This window comes from Tenebrio molitor, chromosome 9 (genome assembly GCF_963966145.1).
Source record: "Tenebrio molitor chromosome 9, icTenMoli1.1, whole genome shotgun sequence".
Taxonomy (NCBI): Eukaryota; Metazoa; Arthropoda; class Insecta; order Coleoptera; family Tenebrionidae; genus Tenebrio; species Tenebrio molitor.
In genome coordinates this window covers 7,571,369-7,589,183 of record NC_091054.1, presented here as the reverse complement: position 1 = coordinate 7,589,183, position 17,815 = coordinate 7,571,369, and the positions used below count along the sequence as shown (strand labels likewise).

The 17,815-nt window shown below is 35.9% G+C and overlaps 3 protein-coding genes and 1 long non-coding RNA gene across 4 annotated transcripts; all 4 read right to left on the bottom strand.

Moving 5' to 3' along the window:
- Positions 1–1,599: 1,599 nt before the first annotated feature.
- LOC138138487 (neuferricin) lies at positions 1,600–2,712 on the bottom strand. The gene is made up of 3 exons (XM_069058456.1): positions 2,277–2,712; positions 2,078–2,218; positions 1,600–2,032 (listed from the first exon to the last, which is right to left on the bottom strand). The coding sequence occupies exons 1-3, from the start codon at positions 2,539–2,541 to the stop codon at positions 1,680–1,682; spliced, it is 759 nt and encodes a 252-aa protein (XP_068914557.1). The 5' UTR covers positions 2,542–2,712; the 3' UTR covers positions 1,600–1,679.
- Positions 2,713–3,539: 827 nt separating this feature from the next.
- GstT3 (Glutathione S transferase T3) lies at positions 3,540–4,817 on the bottom strand. Its single transcript, XM_069057634.1, has 5 exons — positions 4,443–4,817; positions 4,293–4,383; positions 4,092–4,242; positions 3,832–4,012; positions 3,540–3,777 (listed from the first exon to the last, which is right to left on the bottom strand). Exons 1-5 carry the CDS (start codon positions 4,552–4,554, stop codon positions 3,632–3,634), a joined length of 681 nt encoding a protein of 226 aa, XP_068913735.1. The 5' UTR covers positions 4,555–4,817; the 3' UTR covers positions 3,540–3,631.
- A 972-nt stretch (positions 4,818–5,789) lies between these two features.
- Positions 5,790–12,009, bottom strand: LOC138137989 (uncharacterized). Its single transcript, XM_069057633.1, has 5 exons — positions 11,891–12,009; positions 10,431–11,688; positions 8,826–9,109; positions 6,794–7,801; positions 5,790–6,743 (listed from the first exon to the last, which is right to left on the bottom strand). The coding sequence occupies exons 3-5, from the start codon at positions 9,073–9,075 to the stop codon at positions 5,980–5,982; spliced, it is 2,022 nt and encodes a 673-aa protein (XP_068913734.1). The 5' UTR covers positions 9,076–9,109; positions 10,431–11,688; positions 11,891–12,009; the 3' UTR covers positions 5,790–5,979.
- A 121-nt stretch (positions 12,010–12,130) lies between these two features.
- Positions 12,131–14,035, bottom strand: LOC138137991 (uncharacterized). The gene is made up of 2 exons (XR_011161936.1): positions 13,316–14,035; positions 12,131–13,018 (listed from the first exon to the last, which is right to left on the bottom strand). It is a non-coding gene; the product is annotated as an uncharacterized lncRNA (long non-coding RNA).
- Between the last annotated feature and the right edge of the window lie 3,780 nt (positions 14,036–17,815).

Genomic DNA, 17,815 nt, shown 5'->3' with positions numbered 1-17,815 from the left:
ATAAAGTAGAAGTAATGTCCCTACTGATTTCTGAGTAGTTCACCTAATTTATTTGTCTACTCAGGATAATACAGACAATAGACAACAGAAACAGACTCATTTCAAATGTTTTCAAGGCATGTTCAATCAAAGTTTGAACATTTCGGAACCATGTAATCGATTATCCCCACCCCTCAGCCTTTTACTCTTAAATTAGCGACACTTTTCCTTCGATCAGCTAATTAATCTATATAATTGATTTCATATAAATGTTCATCAAGTGAGCTGTGCATTTGTAAAAGCACCTTTAATTTAGTTACACTACAAAAGTTACATTTATGAAGGTCATGTCCAATAAATCTTTACTTGGTAAAAATACAAAGACAAAAACAAATAAGAATTACTTTAATTTAATCAGTAAAAAGACGTAACATTGCTTTTGAAATCAGCAATGTTAAAATGGACAAAAACTGAAAAATTAGTCAAATCGGGTTCGCGCAGAGCAAGCAACTTTGAAAGTCAAAATCACTAGCTTTAGCTTTACTACCAACAGAAAATCAGATTTTCATGGCTTGCTTAGATGCACATTTATATGAAATTGAGTATAGATTTTTCCCGTTTCAACATAAAATAGTTTTATTGTCAGTAGGTAGTTTTTTAATTAAATAATCTGGTTCGGTGTTTCGTTAATGTTTAAGAACCACTGGTGTATTTATTGTATGAGGTTGCTATATACGGGTTGTTTTTGTTTGACTTGGAACGTACCCCACATAATTCCAAGGACAGAGTTGTTTTGTTCGCCAGATAGCCAGCTGTGGATCGCAGAAAACCGCACATTTCATTTTAGTGTAGACCTTGTTTGTACGGATTTTTTTTGTGCGTTAGTGATTAAATAAATGGTGGTATTTAGTACATTTCTAAGTGTATACTTAGTGATTAAAATTATTAGGAATTAATTTTGCCATAACTTTATTATTTAATTTATCGGTATTTGTGTCAAAACTGTAAAATCGGTCTTGAACGTTGCACAGCATTTATTGTGGTGCACAATAAAATCGCAATCGAGTGTGTGGAGCATTCAGGCTTGAAATTGGACGTAAGAATGGATTTGGAAGAAGATATGGCGTCGTTAAGGATAAATGACACCGATTTCAAGGTGGTCGCAGGTGGCGAATTTGAATTTCCAGACCAAGAAACCAGCTCTTCAGGAAGTTGCCAACCACGATGGTCCGCACTTTTCAAAGCAGCACAAATATCGTGCACAGAAAAACGACGAGTGTTCACAAAACCTGCCAAGTTCAGCAAAGACAAATCTTTCAAAAATACAGAAAATTATTACTTAGACAAAAGAAGCAAAAGGCGGTGTCCAGTGCTAGAAACAATCTTTGAAGACTCTAAAAGTGACGAAGATTCCTGTCGGGATTTTCTCAAGACGCAGAAAGTGCTCTCAATCGATCGGGACATATTAGAAAAGCAACTTACAAAACCAAAAAAGAAACTCATGAAAGTGAGAGGTCTGTCCGCGCTGCAAAGAGTAAACGACCGACAAAAAATGCCGTTAAAATTTACTATAGAAATGTTGGATGAGATTATGCGTCAGTAGATTTTTTCAATTGTATCGTAATAAAATAGGTGTAATATTTATTTCATTCTTACAAATAATACACGATTTTTTTATACTATCACTTTTCATAATAAAATCATGATGTAACAAAGCAGCTGTGAGAGTTGTCATCACAACCGTCATATTGCTTTAAACTGGCGGAGACTTCATTAGCAATTTTAACACAAGCGCAACGATAGTCCTGTGACCCTGGCAGGTACAACTGTCGCGGAACGCCAACCCAGTCGCGTGAAATTCCACCGCTTTTTTCAGTACACCAAACTCTAGTTCCTCTCTGGGCGTCCCACTCAACGTTACAAGGCGGATATTTTAATTTTTCCAAATCTTCGTTGTCTTTTGATAGTTCTGCCGCTTGTATCAGCTTTTTTACTTCTTTGCCGTACCTAGACAATTTTCCGTCCGCTCCATAATAGCGCCCAATTAATTTACCTAAAAACGCGTTAATTCGAAAGCCTCATCGTTTTCAAAACTTACCAACTCGCTTGTAGTCCTTGTTATAAAACTGCACCCAATGATTCACAGAGCGCAATTCTTCCGCAGTTAAATCGGCGACTTGATCGCTTACGTCGTTCACGTCAAACTTTCCAGTTACGAAACTGCGCGACGCATCTCTACCTTGAGAATTTTAAAATTTTATTCTCGTCACCAGAAGAAGTACCTTAAAATTAATTACCAATGAAGAAATTGTACGTTGCTCCATTCCCATAATGAGACGCTCCAGTCGACACATCAAACACTTTCCCTAATATTGCTAGATACAACTGTGGTTTATCGATCCCGTTGTATAATTTTAATTCGTCTTTCGTAAATAAGTTTACTTGTTTGTCTTGGGACACTGAGGTCTTAACAAAAGATTGAAAGTATTGGATAATAGCAGTATTGAAATAAATAACAATTGCAGCAAATAATACTGAGGATACGAATACTTTCTGGAACATTGTGACTATTTTTAAACAACTGCCGATTTAGGAGAATAATTAGAAAATCACAAAATTTAAAGAGAAAGTTAGGTTATATTTTGACAACAAATGGAATGGAATGACGATGGAAGAACTACTGATCAGAACTACTACTCCTGAAAGAAATTTTGGGAGAAATAAATTGAAAACAGCTACAAAGTTGCCTTACTTAATAAATACATGTTCAAGTTTCAGATAATTGTGTTAATCTAAACTTGCATATTGATAAGAAGGAGCCTTTGTAGTAGATAAACCAACAATAGGTCAACGGAATAGAGTGCGTTCATAAACATCTCAAAAACTATTTTCTTCTAAATAACATGTTTAAACAATTATATAAACTAAAATGCATGAAGTAGTATATTATACACCAAGGTAAAGAAGTTCATGAGCCAGAGCGCCAAGATTAGAGCCCGAGGCGTGCCGAGGGTTCTAAGGCGCGAAGGTTCTAAGGGACTTCTTCACCGTGGTTTATATACTATTTTTTTCACTACTACATACGTTAAAAGCCTTTCTGATAATAATTATTAATCAAATTATTTTGTCTGATGCGACGATCCGAGTTCTCATTTTTCAACGGTTGCTATGAACATCGTCTACGTTAACCAATGAAATCAACGAAAATCTTTCGTTGCTCAGTGACGGCTGTTCATTATTGACCTTGGTTAATAATGAGAATTATTATTAACCTAGGGAGAGAAATTCTACTTCTGGGATCGGTTCGAGAGTCAATAATGACGCCTTCTGAGACTAGTAGTGAAAAAAAGAAATTGAGAAAGCAACTGGGGTTTATTAAAAGTGAAACTAAGTATTGACTTCGTATAGATTATTCGATTGCAAAATCTAATAAATGTACGTTTGGGTCTCATTAGATAATTTTTTTTACAAATCGCGGTTTTTCAGTTTGATATTGACCTTTTTCACAACGTAATCATTCAGTTTTTATATTCGGAGTGTCAAATGGGTGAATATTCAAATAGGCACACCAGTTATATTTATTTGTAACTAAAGAAAAACACAATAACTTCAATAAATTTGGGTATAAAAATATTTGTTTGTTCTGAAGAATTTACAACTTAGCTTGCCCGCCCTTCTTAGCCATTTTATTCAATATAGTATGCGCTTCATCATAGTACGGATTAGCTTCGTTTCGCACCCTGTCTAACCAAGCAGCCAACTTGGGTCTCCCCTGTCTAGGTTCAAAGCCAGCAATACCTAAATTGAATATATTTTTAACGTAATAAAATAAATTTTCTTTGCTATCATTACGTGGTTGTTCAATTTCGCAAGCTGCGAAAATGTCGGCCACCGAAACCTCGCTTCCGCTTAAAAATGGCGTGTCAGCCAACCAAATGTTTTCAATGTTGTTAAAAGTACTGATCATATTGTCTTCGAATTTTTGCAACTGTTCTGGTACTGGTGACTCTCCAGTCAACAAGGGGAACAGCCACTGAAAAATTGCGTCAAAACAATAATTAATAAAAGCTTTGATTTTACACTATAAAAATCAAAGATAAAAAATGACACACTTTTTTCTGGAAGTAGAGGGCGCAGAAGGCTCTAGTATTGTTGTGCTGCCATTCCAAGTACTCATCAACCTGGGCTTGCTTCTTGCTGTCCTTGGGGTACCACTTGTTGTCCAAATTGTACTCTCTGGCGAGATACCGAATAATAGCGACGCTAAAAATGAATTCTAAACAACAATGTTCCCAAGAAAAATCGCAGCTCACCTCTCACTGAGCTTGAACTCACGATCGTGAATAAATGGTACCTTTTGGAAGCGATTGAACTTTGTTTTAAACTGGTCCGTCAAGTGCACACCTTTGAAAGTATAATAGTATAAATAACAATCCTATCCGATAGTTAACGACAATATTTACCATTACGTAAAGCTACTGAACACGCCTCAAAAGGGATTTTGTTGAGTTTTAAAAAAATGAACAGTGCCCTGGAGGGCTGCGACAAAAAGTCGAAATATAACTTCAGCGTCATGTTCAATTACACAACTGGTACTGATAGTGAAAAGCAGAAAAACAGAGAATTGCAAAAATAAAGTACTCAACGACAAACAGCATAGGGTTCAAAGTCCTTTATTATTTGAAGGTTACAACTCGCGAAGAGTCGATTGAAAACGAGAAAACAAGCCAGTTATAAACAAGTTCCAACTCTTTAATCTTTACTTAAACCATTGTTGACACAATTGTCCAGGGTTTGACAGATGTCACGAATTGTCACCAACACCATAACCTCATTTTTCATTTAACATGCAAAATTCTAAAAGTGGGGTTAAGCTATCTGAGGTGGGTGTTACATTTACCAAAAATATTGAACAAGCTTAGATTACATTTTCTAAGTATCGGAACATGTTTTTTTAGTGTCACGATAAAAAATTGAAGTAAATAGATAAACAATGTAACGATAAGATAGTGTGAATGTGCTAGATAAATTGGGTACATGAGTTGGCGCTTTTGCCCTTTGTAAACACGTTTCTTTTTTTATATTATGGGCAGAGTATCCAAAAGTCCGTCAGAAAATGTTTAATTATTCCGCAAAAATGTTAACGTATTAGATACCTATTGTATCATACACCTGTACGCAAATATATGTATTTGTAGATATATTATCCTATTTATTAATTATATAATTAATGACACTCACTGCTCAGACATGTATATCAAGTTAATTGTAATAAAATCAAAACAATGTAATGGTCGATGGACATAAAACTATTGTTGTGATGCCACATTAAATGTATCGTCCAACGCAGTGATTACACAAAGCTACTTTTTTCTTTTTTTTTGCAAAAGTGTGCTGTAACAACTCTTCCAAACTGTTCATTTTATCAGTTTCCTTATCGTGTCAGGACTGTCAGGTAACGTTATACGGCAAAAATTGCAATTTTTCTGAAGACCTGCTTTACACAAATCAGTTTCTAGATAGATAGTAGATATATTTATTGGCAGTAGTTAATACCTATTTTTGAAGAAGTAGGTGAAAACACAATTACAAAAAGTATTTAAATCTGCGCCACAATCGTGTGGTTTACTTCGTGTTTAGTCATTTGTCCCTGTTTTGACCATTAACTTTTATGGAAAACGTTATCTCTGGCGAAATAAATATTCCCACCTTTCGCTATGATTAAATGTAAATGGTTTTATCTTTATAACCGACGCACAAGTAGTTTTATTACGATTTTAGTGCGAGTCTCGTGACTACAAAGTCCGTCAAAGTTTTAAAATAAATTTATTTCGAATTGAACATTACAAAATTTCGCATATAAATTAAAATTTATTTACAAATATTGTTAGTTAGTAAGTAGCAAAAATAATAACAAAAACAATAAATTAACACAGAACTCTTCGAAACGACATTCTATAAAAATATAATACTCTTCCACTTGAAGGTGGCGTTTTCTTGCTAGTTTTGTTTCAGACTACTGACGTACCTTTCGAGCAAAACTTTCAGTCCGTTAGTGTTGTACACCTTTAAGAATGTCAAAAATGACACCGGAAGATTATTGTTACAAATCTGATATCCGGTAACGAATTTGTAAAATAAAAAAAAGTCTTTGGGTATGAACTTCTCGACTAGGGTCATCTCGAATACGTATTCCTCAACTGTCAAATTATCTTTCGAACTGAACATCGTGTTTTTGGGTAACTCGATTATCTCCTTCTCTTCGACCGCGCCGTGGTTCAGCTCGTTACCATCTGCCGTGATGCTGTTGATGAACAGCTTTTTCTGAGTGTCGTCGAAGTATCGGATGAAACTGTTGTTGTTCTTGTAGTAGAAGAGCTTGCCGTGAGGAACTTGCTTGTCGAAGGTGGTGGACCTGGGCCGGGGCGATCTAACAGATTCACTACCGCTGCTGCTGATGCTGATGGTGTCCACGTCGACTGATTGTCTTCTAACGCCGTTTCCAATGATATTGCTGACGGAATAATCCTTTGCTTGGGGTTTAGGGACGGGTTTTTCCGCAGGTTTGGTGCTAACAATTACTCGATTTGATTCGGTGCGTACAGAAACGGGTTGCGTGGTCCTGACTTCCCCTTTCGGTTTCTGAACGAAGTTATTATTGTCCTCTCTTCTCTGCACAGATTTTTTCTCAAATTTGACCCCTTTGGACAACAGATCTTCTATCAAAAACAACTGGGGCAGCTTAGTCTCCGGTGTTTTGTTATCTGGAATAGGCACCAGTTTAACAATGACACATGGACAAGTTTGTCATTACCTTTAGCAACAGGAGACTCCACATTAGTCGCCACATTCGGTTGATGTCTTTTTAATCCATTCGAATTCGATTCACTTTGTTCAAACTGCAAAACACCGTTCACCATTTTCCCGCGCATATAACTACTTGGCACCTGCGTGGTATTTCTACCGTTCACTGTAATTATCACTTCCTGCGTCACTGGATCACTGCTGTAAGTTTTGCCGCACTCACAGTGACACTTGTGATGTTTCTGCTGCGGTACTTTGTCCACCTTCCCGTATTGATTTTGGTCGACTGTCAAGTCTATGGCGGCCACCACTGGCGGCGAATCCTTGATCACCGATCCATTATCAGGATGTTTCCTTTTCTTTCTCTCAGGATAATCCTGAGGGGGTAGCACTCTGCTTGTATTCGGATTTGGTATTGGAGGATTAGTCACAGGTGGATGGTACCCGTTGCTGTACGACGCTTGCAGGTGTCGAGGAAAAGGGAAATGAATTCCCGAATATGGAGGAGCGGCAGAGGTTCTCTGAATGGGAATTGGTCGTACTGGTGATCTGGGTACCGACCTGGGAGGCGACAGACTGAGGGGGTACGGCGGGGGTGGCAACGATGGAGATTGTCCTCTGGGGATGGGCCGATAGGGCAGCGGATGTGGATGAGGGAATGAAGGATGAGGGATGGAGTAAGGTGGATGCACAGGTACGCCATATTCGGGTTGGTGGATCAGTCGAGGGGGTGGAGATCTGTATATCACAGGTACCTTGGCAGGCAGTTCTCTACTGTTGCGTCTTTCAGGTACCATCTGGGGCAGTGCGTGTCCGAAGGGTTGTTGTTTTGGTGAAAGATTGCTGGGCACAGTCTTGTCGACAAAAGTACTCTGAATGACGCTGTTTGTTGTCGTCAAATTGTCAGCTTCGTGGTGTGGAACGGTAGCGTCGTCCTTCTGTGGGGTCGGGTCGAGGGGAGCTTTGTCACTTCGAGCAGTAAACGACTCTTTACTTTTGCAGAGAGTATGCGATGGATCTGGAAAGTGCACTTTAACATCAATATCTTATCATGACAACCAGATAAAGGCAAATGAGTGACTTTCCAAAGAGGAAAGGCACGAGAACGCTTACATAACATTAATAATCCAAAAATACATCAACAAAATATCGATAATCAGAAATCAACATGACCTTTAATTTGCCAATGCCACAGTTGTAAACTGGGGCTCAAATGTATTATTTTTTATATGCAGGTAAGCAAAATTAATATGCAAAGTAAATTTAGATCAAAAGAAGGTCAATGAAAGAAGTGACGGGAAGCACACGACCAGGCTCTTTCAAATTTCGCGCCAAAAATTCGCATCCCATTTAAACGTAAATTTGTATAGTTTTTTGCTCCTGAAGAAACGCAATTATTTTTGAAGATTACAATTGCAACGACTCGTTCTAGGTGCACAAGTGAAAAAAATTACTAGCGCCCTCTGGTACATTCAATTTAGTAATATTTTCGTGGTTATGTTTTTGTCGAGTGAAACTAATTTTAAAACAAATGAAATTATAAATGGCGAAAAAGTGTTATGTATTTGTGCATCAAAAAGTAAGATCTTTTTGCAAGTAATCTCAGATGTGTACGTCTAACGGTGATAAACTAGAGAGAAATGTGACAAAATGGAGGATGGATCAAGGTAAGATTTTTTAAAGCAGCTATTACTGTAAAACAGGTTCTTGTCTGAAGAATTGTTGTTGTTGATATTGTTTTAAATTAAATAAAAAGCACAAAACCCTCGATTGCATCATTCTTTCAATCGATTTGTTTCTTACCGCCTTTGAAATAGCATCGAACGGGACACACAATATGTTGAAAATACATGGTGATCGTATAAAACAATACAACTGATGCAACAGAAACTCAATGACTTCCACTTTTGTCAAGCATTCCAGATAACTCAACATTGCGTTCCAAAGAATACCTGTCTGGTGGAGTCAACAAGTCACATGCCTTTGATACCACAAGTTTCCCCGATTGATCACGCATCGAATTCCAACAAAACAATACTCACTTGTGCCCAGCTTGATCAGCTCCATCGCCTCGTGCCTGAACTGGCCTCTACAATTCTTATTCTTCCGTTTCCTCCTGATTTTCTTCCCGTTGGTCGTCGCTTCGGCCTCGACGAAATCGTAGATCTTGGTGTTGCTCAATTCGTTGACCAGTTGGCCGGTGTCTCTTTTGTCGTTGTGCAGATCTGGCAGATCGTGTTGGCGGTAGATCAGTTGCTTTTTGTAATGTTTTATCACGGAGCTTTCAGTCATGTTGCTTTGTGCCAAGGTACCGGAAAGGAAAAAACTGAAGGAAGATTAGAATGAGCGACGGCGAGCGCGGCTTAGTGTGACTCAAACCCGAAGATAAACTGCGGAAATGGTGACAGAGTTTTGTCAAGATCTGCAAAACATTGCTAGACCTTGCGACCTACCGTGCAAAACGAGTTTCTTGGTCTGCTTCTTCGCTTTGATCGAATAGTTGAAATTCAAGTTTTTAATTAGATCAGTAGAATGTTATTAATAATGTTTTAATAACCCCATAAATACGTAGTGTCAACAATGTAAATATTTTTTAGGACGCCAAAGAAACGAGATGTTTTAAAAAACAACCCAGTCTCACTACTTTTTTAGTTTGTTGTTGTTCTCTTGTTATGATTTTACTGGTTTTCCCACGAAACCCTAGCTGCGTTTCCGATAAAGTTATCTTGTTTGTTGAATTTTTTTTGTTAGGGGATAGGGAAATTGCCATCTCGATGCTATTTGTTTTCGAAAGAAAATACTCTACTTCCGCCTACAAATAATAATAATACAAAATCTGCCAAACCGGTGTTCGTTCAAAATGTAACGAATAGTTATTTTCTAATCGCAACTTAACAGATTTGAAATAGGTGTTTTCTATGCTAATTTAATCGACTATGACTTACATAACCGTTGCAATTATTTGGTAAATAAAACAAACAAATCCATCATTACTATTTTGCATTTCATCGAATGCACTGTCTTTGTAGAAGTTATTTTAATTATATTGGCATAACGGTCTTACCTTGACTATAAGACTTACTTCGCTAATAGGCTTCTTATCATAAAATGAAAAAATGCATTAAGTGCTGCATGTCTAGTGAAATCATGAGAATATTTTTTGCATTCGATTTTTCATTTTTTGTACAAGGACCTGTGCACGCATAGAAACAAAACGAACAAAAATTCAGGACGCCGATATTTTAATAATTCACAACAGGAGCAGGATAATTATAATAAAATTTTCATAAGTTCTCCGATAATGATAATTGATTAGTGGGGCGAACAACTATTGACTCCTGACGAATTTAAAACGGTCCGTTTTTCATTGTGCCCGATTAGAAATTGTCACCGGCCAACTAATTAATAAATCACTGTACATCAATTATTCATCCGAAGGGTTGAAGAGTTGAGGCGACTTTTAATTGGCTGTCAAAAAATTGTAATGCCAGTTTCACACAGCATCTCTTTAGTCGCCTCGCTTTCAACAGTGCAAATTGATTTAGGCCTTATCAACGTAGATAAGCGCGAGATAAGAAACCCGTGCTTCGTTTTCCCGCAATCTACCACAGAAAAATGCGAAACCACAGAAAGAAGCGTTCTTTTACCTTAATTTGTGTGCGAGAGTGTGCCGTGATTTTTGAGGGGCGTTTCGTCATTGGCACGTGTTCATCTTCAGTCACTGTTGTCTGACGAATTCGGTGGTGACACTTGGAACGGTGCACAGGGATGCATGACACCTGACGTTATAAAAATAAATACGGACACGCAATGTAATAATCACATTCTAATGTCGTATATTTTACAGCCACGTCAGGATATATCGTATCGATTTCTCTCGAGCCGCCTAACGTCCTGTTTTGTTATTTTGTTGTTATTATGATTGTTGCTGGAATTCGGGACGGAGTCGAGGGTGGTCGGGGTTGTTTTTCGTCTTCTTGAGTCTCTCGTCGAACGGTCGTATATTCGGTTCCGTATGCCGACACCTAACTAGATTGTTATACAATTTATTTTGTGTTTGCCTTTTCCTTATCTTATCCTGGCGGCCCGATAAGATAACGCAATCTTTATCTGGTGGCCTGTGCCAACAGTTGCTATTAGCATTACTATTATTTTTTATAACGAGGGGGAATCAGCGCGATGTGGGGATATTATTTATTTTATGCGTATAAATATAGAAAGGTGGCGTCATTAAAGTGGACGTTTATCATCGTTTTTCATAGTAAATTGCGATAAACACTTGTAAATTCATACCGAAGTGTTTTTGTCGAGCTGATAAAACGTTCCATAATTCTAATTATGTACAGTAACGATGGCCAAGCGACAGTGTGTTATTGCGCTGCACATTTTCATAACGCATTCATGGGCTGAGTATATTTTAACGCATCTATTTTGTTTTCACATTCTTTATTTTAGGCAGAATTTTAGTAGGACTGTGTAATTACGACGTTTAACGTAAGTAAGATCCAATTGGCGAGTAGCATTCAGTGTGGTTCACAACCCCACACGGAAAACGCCACAATTTTAATTATTTTCCACACTGTCATTAATAAAAATCAACCCAACAATTCTGTTAGTATTATTAAGATGTTAATAAAATAAAATATTATTATTCCTTCATGTACCTACAACTCCATCGTCACTGTCATAAACTTCACTTAAAGTGTGACAATGTCTTGTAGATCACTACAGTGTCGACATTGTTTTGAAACTGTCTTTGTATAACATTTTAGGTACCATAATAATATAATAATATGATAGCAGTGTCGGGCGTGGTCAGTGTTTGGACGGGTGATCGCCGCTGAAATCGCCTTCTGTTGTAGGTACTTCACAGCTTCTTTGCTTGGTTTCAGTATTGTCGATAATCTGTAATGGCGTATGAATATTGTAGAAAAAAGTAGGCGTCTAGAGTAAAATAAACTACAATATAAAAAATAGTGCTTTCGATAACCATACGACGGAACGAATTTATCCAAAAAAATCTACTCTTTTTAATGAAAAGAAAACCATTCTTTCCATTGTATAATTTATTTACGATCTGGAAACAAAGAGCACTTGTACCACCCACCACTTTTTGTTGGCTTCAGTATGTATATATGAGAGATACATATCAATAACACGAATAGAATTTTTATGCCATACATTTTTAATGGTCGTTTAAATTGATCGCATTTTCCGTAATTTTAAATTTGTTGTTATGTATGTTATTAGCTGTTATCGTGTTTAACCTTGATTGATTGCATACATGTTAGTCTAAACAATTTAATCATTTTTAAACTGTAATCATGCAAAAACTTTGGAATATTAATTTATTTGTAAGCAGATTCGAAGTGGATGAATAGAGTAACAGGAAAGAGAAAGTTCAGTTGCGATTTTAACAAGAGGATGATTCATAAAATGTTTGGGGTAGAAAGAGTAGAAAGTGGTACGTATAGGGTAGAAAGAGTATTGAAGGTAGACAAGAAAGTTTAGGGAGTAGAAAGATTTTTATATAAAAGGAGCAGATAGAGTGTTTGGAGAAGGAAGAGGAAATTAAACAACGAAAGTAAACTGATGATGAAGAGGGTTAGAAAGGAAGAATATGTGCACACAGAGGAAGATTTAAAAATGCATAAAGACAAATGAAAGACATTTAAATAGAACGTGGAAGGTTGCAAAGTATGGAAAGGAAAGGAAACATTCTGGTTGAAAGATAATTGGAAGGGTTAGAGATTGTGCGTGAACTATTGAAGAGTGAAAACAGAAATAGAAGATGTGTACTAAATAAAGAGGCAAGTACTGTAGACTGGACGGATATGGAGTGAAATACAGGCAATATTTAATGCACGTTCGCATTAGTGTGTTGTCGCAATGGAATCGAGCAACCTACTGATTTCCTTCAAGTAACTTGGTTCAATGTTATGGCTAGGTTTCACAATCAAACATTTTTTCAGGTCTACTAATCAATGTTTAATGTCGTGAAAAAAACTTGTGTTGTTTTTGATGGCAATGAACTCATCGCTGATAATGTTGTCCACAAAATCAATCCCCCGTGGTTCTAAATTCGATTAATATTTCACTGTCGTTAACCTTCGTCCTTTCAGTTGATCGGATTTCTTGAATTTGGTGTAAGGATGAAGTGTTTGTCTTGAAAAGAGTTGAACGTGAAAATTGCCATTTCAGATCCAAACAAAATGTAGTTTGCTTAGTTACTAACCTAAAATAGTAGTTTATTTAACGAGTTTGTGTGTAAATTGGGCTTTTTTTGGCATGAGTGGGCCAGTTTAGACACGAACGAGTTGAATACAGCGTTTTTTTGTTCGACGAGCCCCTTAAAGGCTCCAAATCGCTTAAAATCTTTAAAATTAGCTTGACGGTTCGTTTTGACAAGTTGTGACATTTAGGAAAATCCATTCACACCGGAGAAAATTCTCAAATTCGGACAGTGTCGAACAAAACATTTTTTTTTAAATAATAAAGAGAATGAACAATTATAAATGATCTAAATACATACAAACTTGGCATTTTTAATATGTATTACCATTCCAAAGAGTATTTCCCTTCTCTCTTGAAACAACCACAATAGAAAGAGAAACTATGTACCATCGTGATCATAAAAAACGACTGCAGTTAACTTGGGACGCCACTGAGATTTTTGAAAATTTAGGCTGAGTGAACGTACCGAGATTTGTCAAAGTTTGTCAACCTCAATATTTAAAATTTTCAAATCCGTGAAAATAAACCCGCCCGCAACACGGTGCTAGTGCTAACACCCAGTTCGGCAGCAATGTTTCTAATGGTACCACCATCATGTATTCGGGTTTGCAGAATGGTTTTTTTGAAAATCTCTTAATTGCGGAATTTTTCAATTGTTACAATGACATTCATTCAAATTTACACAGCCAAATTTCTAGTGTAGTCGTTTTTAATGATCACAATGGTACTTCTACTTCTTGGTGTTAACAGTTCCAACGACAGTCACTACAATTAGTACAATTACTAAAATAGAAAGAGTCTTTTACACCAATTCATAGCAAATTCATTAGTCGTGAGATCAACTTCCAACAAGTTCCCAAGAGATCAACCATTTCACTTCAGTATCTTGGAGTACTACGTCAACTGATGCAACGAATTCCGAAGAGTTTGTTGTTTGAAATGAGAGGCAATCGATTTGATTTTTTTTCTCTTGAAGTTCTTCATATCAGTATGACTTATTTGCGTAAGGAATTTGAAGCAAGGCAAGACTTACGTCGGTTGGAATAGAGAAGAAGTTCCACAGGATGTAATTAAAAAGGCCTAGAGGGTCAAAGAGGTTCATTTTAAGATTTTTTGTGCCATCTTTTGTAGGAGGTGGCAGTTCACTTTTGTCAGACATTGTTGAAAAGCATACGAATATATTTATCAAATTCAAAAGGCTAATTCTATTGTTTTATTTTTTATTCTAACTTGGAACAATATTCAAAGAATTAAAAATAAAAAGTCGAATGAAAAAAAATTTGACCATCTACAAGAAGTATACAAGTACATAAGATTTATACGTCTCTGTTGGATGTCCAAGCTCAAGTATGTATTTGGTTTGCTTGACCAGATTTTTTTTAAAACGTGTGAAATATTTTTTAAACTACATATGTATGTATTACAAATGTAATTTTTATAATTATAATATAAAATTTTATTCTTTGCCTTTGAAAAAAAAGTGTACGATAAGACTCAAAAACAATGTTAATGTCTATTTTTTTTTATCAACATATTATTTAGAAGTCCCATGTTTCTAGGCAACCAATTAATCACATCAATTTTTTTAATGTAGGTATGTATGTATTGCAAGCGGCAAATTTTCACAGCACACTACCATGTTGGAGAAAATGTTTAATAATAATGACCCTGTAATACTGTAACTAAAAAGAAGAATTACGTAAGTCGGTGTTAACTTGTAGGCAGATAGTTATGTTCAAAAAGTAAATCTGCAAAAAGTAAACATATTTCCAAGACCTAGAACGTTGCCATTTGTAAGGAATTTTCAGAATTGAAAATTTTTAATTTACAAATAACTATGTATAAATTAATAAGGAAAATACTAACAAAATAATTTGAAAAGAATTATTTTTTTGTATTTTGTTACTGAATAGTAGGCAGGCAACAATACGTATTGTTGTCTGATGTTTATTTAACATGGCTACATTGCTACGTTCCAAGTTCTTGAAATGTGAAGAATCAAATGTTTTCATCATATTCTATTGCTTCATGTTCACGATGACTTAGCACGATTAAAGTTATTTTGAAAAGGTAAATTAATTAAGGAATCACAGCCGGTAAAAGTCTTCTATTTATTATTATTTTGTGAATTTCGAATTTTAATTGTATTTTTCTTCTTCATACGAATATATACCGGGTATCAACCACCAAACCTGGCCATAGGCACATTACACATATCAAAATAATATATGAGTTGCTATGAAACATATGTTAGCTTGAACTCAATGGGGTGAACGATTAGTCGCAACCCGGGACGAATAAGGTCGAGTAAGGGGAGCGCACGCAACGGGGAGAACAAAGGAACACTCTTACTCTTCCCGGGGACTCTTACCCTGACTGCGGAATAAGTCGGGCATTTTTCTTGAATAAGCTTTTGCTTTAAAGTATTGTTTAAATTTCATTAGTTAATAAATTTGTTACAACTTCTTGTGTGGAAGTATCGAGTTTTATTCAAATAGTTAACACATATTATTTTTTCGTCAAATAAGCCCAATAATTGAGCTGTGATCGTTCTTCCCTTTTCCAAATTTCAAAAGTATTTCTACTTTCTACGTTACCTACATCAAAAGTTTCCTGATGGCATTCTTTGTACGGATGATAATTCTGTGGCGGTCGTGAAAAAGTATAATAAGTCAAATAATTTCAAAAATGAGTTAACGATGTTTACACCTTAATAATAAATCATGGAATTAAATAATTCAGATTTTCACAGTTTAAAATTTACTTATATTGAAAGCAAGTACAGGTAGAAAGAAGTTTCTATTTAATTACAGGATTTTAGGAATGATGTGGAATTTTGAATCGTTACCCTGAAAAATTAACATTTTCGACTTACCTACTTTTTCACGACCGCCACAGAATTATAACTGTCAATATGACATTACACAATAATATATTTCATCGCAACTCATATATTATTTTAATATGTGTAATGTGCCTATGGCTAGGTTTGGTGATTGATACCCGGTATATACAGCCTTCTATTTAGTCGAAGCTATTTATTCTGTGTCCATTTTTACATTTTCTGTGTTAATGCGCACCATACACGCTCCGGAAATGCTCAGAGGAAAAACTGCGCAGTCCAGGCCTTCCTTCCGTATTTCCGGAGCGCCTATGGTAGAAAACTGCGCGGATTTAATGGACTATTCAGGCGGCCGGATAAGAATGAAAAACTATTCTGAATAACTCCGCACTTGTGTAGCCCCGAACTGCAGGCCGACCGGAGTGTGCGTGGCACTCGTGACAGCTTGTCATGTTTACAATTACGTTGTTGTGATTGTGAAGTTCATTGTAAGCTTGATTAATTTTTGCGATTCATGTCACGTAATCTGCTGAGATACAAATTTTTTTTACAGAAGTGGGGAAGTAGGTATATTATCATATATTTTATGTTTCGACCGAAAACACTTTTTAAAAAATAATAACTTTATTGAACACAAGTTACCTACAAAATTAAATACGAATACGACAGTGACAGTGTCGTGCACAAAGATGGTAAGAAAATGCCCCCGTGTGGACGTTACGTTTGTCTTATATAGGGAGTGATAATAAAAAAAAAGAAGATTAACCACTAAGTGACATCCACACGTTTACAGAAAGTAAAAAAAATGACATGTGAACCAAATCTGAGTAGGCAAAGTAGTAATATGATACAAACGAAATATTGGGCGTGTGAACCAAATCTGAGTAGAAAAATGAGTAATATGATACAAACGAAATATTGAATTTTTAGATAACTGGTGGGAAAACTAAAGTTTTACAGTAAAAAGTTACATCTGCGTTAAAAGCAAAGAAATAAATCAGCTTAAATTATTAGGGTCAGGGTTAGTTATCACTTCGTCCGGGATGGTGCACTGTGGGAAACTAGCTTAGCACTGCACTGGGATATAACATATATTTAAAAGAATAATTTCTACAACAAAGATAAATTTTTATCAGTAATAGAGAACAACGAAGCGAATTATTTTATGTAAAAACAATTTTTGTTCTCTGTATGTATGTTTCTTCACGGGAAAATTTTAATTTGCTTAATCGCCTACGATGTTTTGGAAAACAGAGTTAATTGTTTGCCTCTTGGATTTTGAATCATTTTCACATAGCGAAGTTAAGTTTAATTATTTTAACAAATTACAAAATTCACATTTGCAGTCTTCCAAGAAAAGGAGAAAGAAGAAAATTGTAATGTCAAACGGTTCAATTGTTATTATGTTATAACTGCAATGACTCCATAAGTAACTTCTATTTGATATCAAAATAATGATAATATTGTTATTATTGTTGATAATCGGATAGCAAATGGATTGGTAAAACACTTATTCTGAGATAATTGTTGCTTACAATTACAGTAGACGCCTGTAAACTTTGCCGAAAACGAAAAGTTGTTTTCAAGGTTAACAAGAGCAGACATTTCACCGAAAAATCTGCTTTCCAGTGGCTTTGCGTTTGGCAATAAAGCTGGTAAATTACCCGTTCTTACGAATGTAAAATGTTGATCTTGTTTATTTTATAAATTTTCTCCATTTTCAGATAATAATAATAAAATGCACAATTACAAATTCAATGTCTAAAATTCATGAAGTGTAATTCAAATAAATAAATTGTCTACACCATTGCATTGAACGGTTATTTGTACAGAACTCCGCTACGACATGACCGATAATTTGCAACGTCTGCTCTGGTTTGTTTTCTTTTTGATTACTTTGTATAAATTAATTCTAGAACGACTTGGAGAAAATTTCTTATTTGGAAATACCTTGGG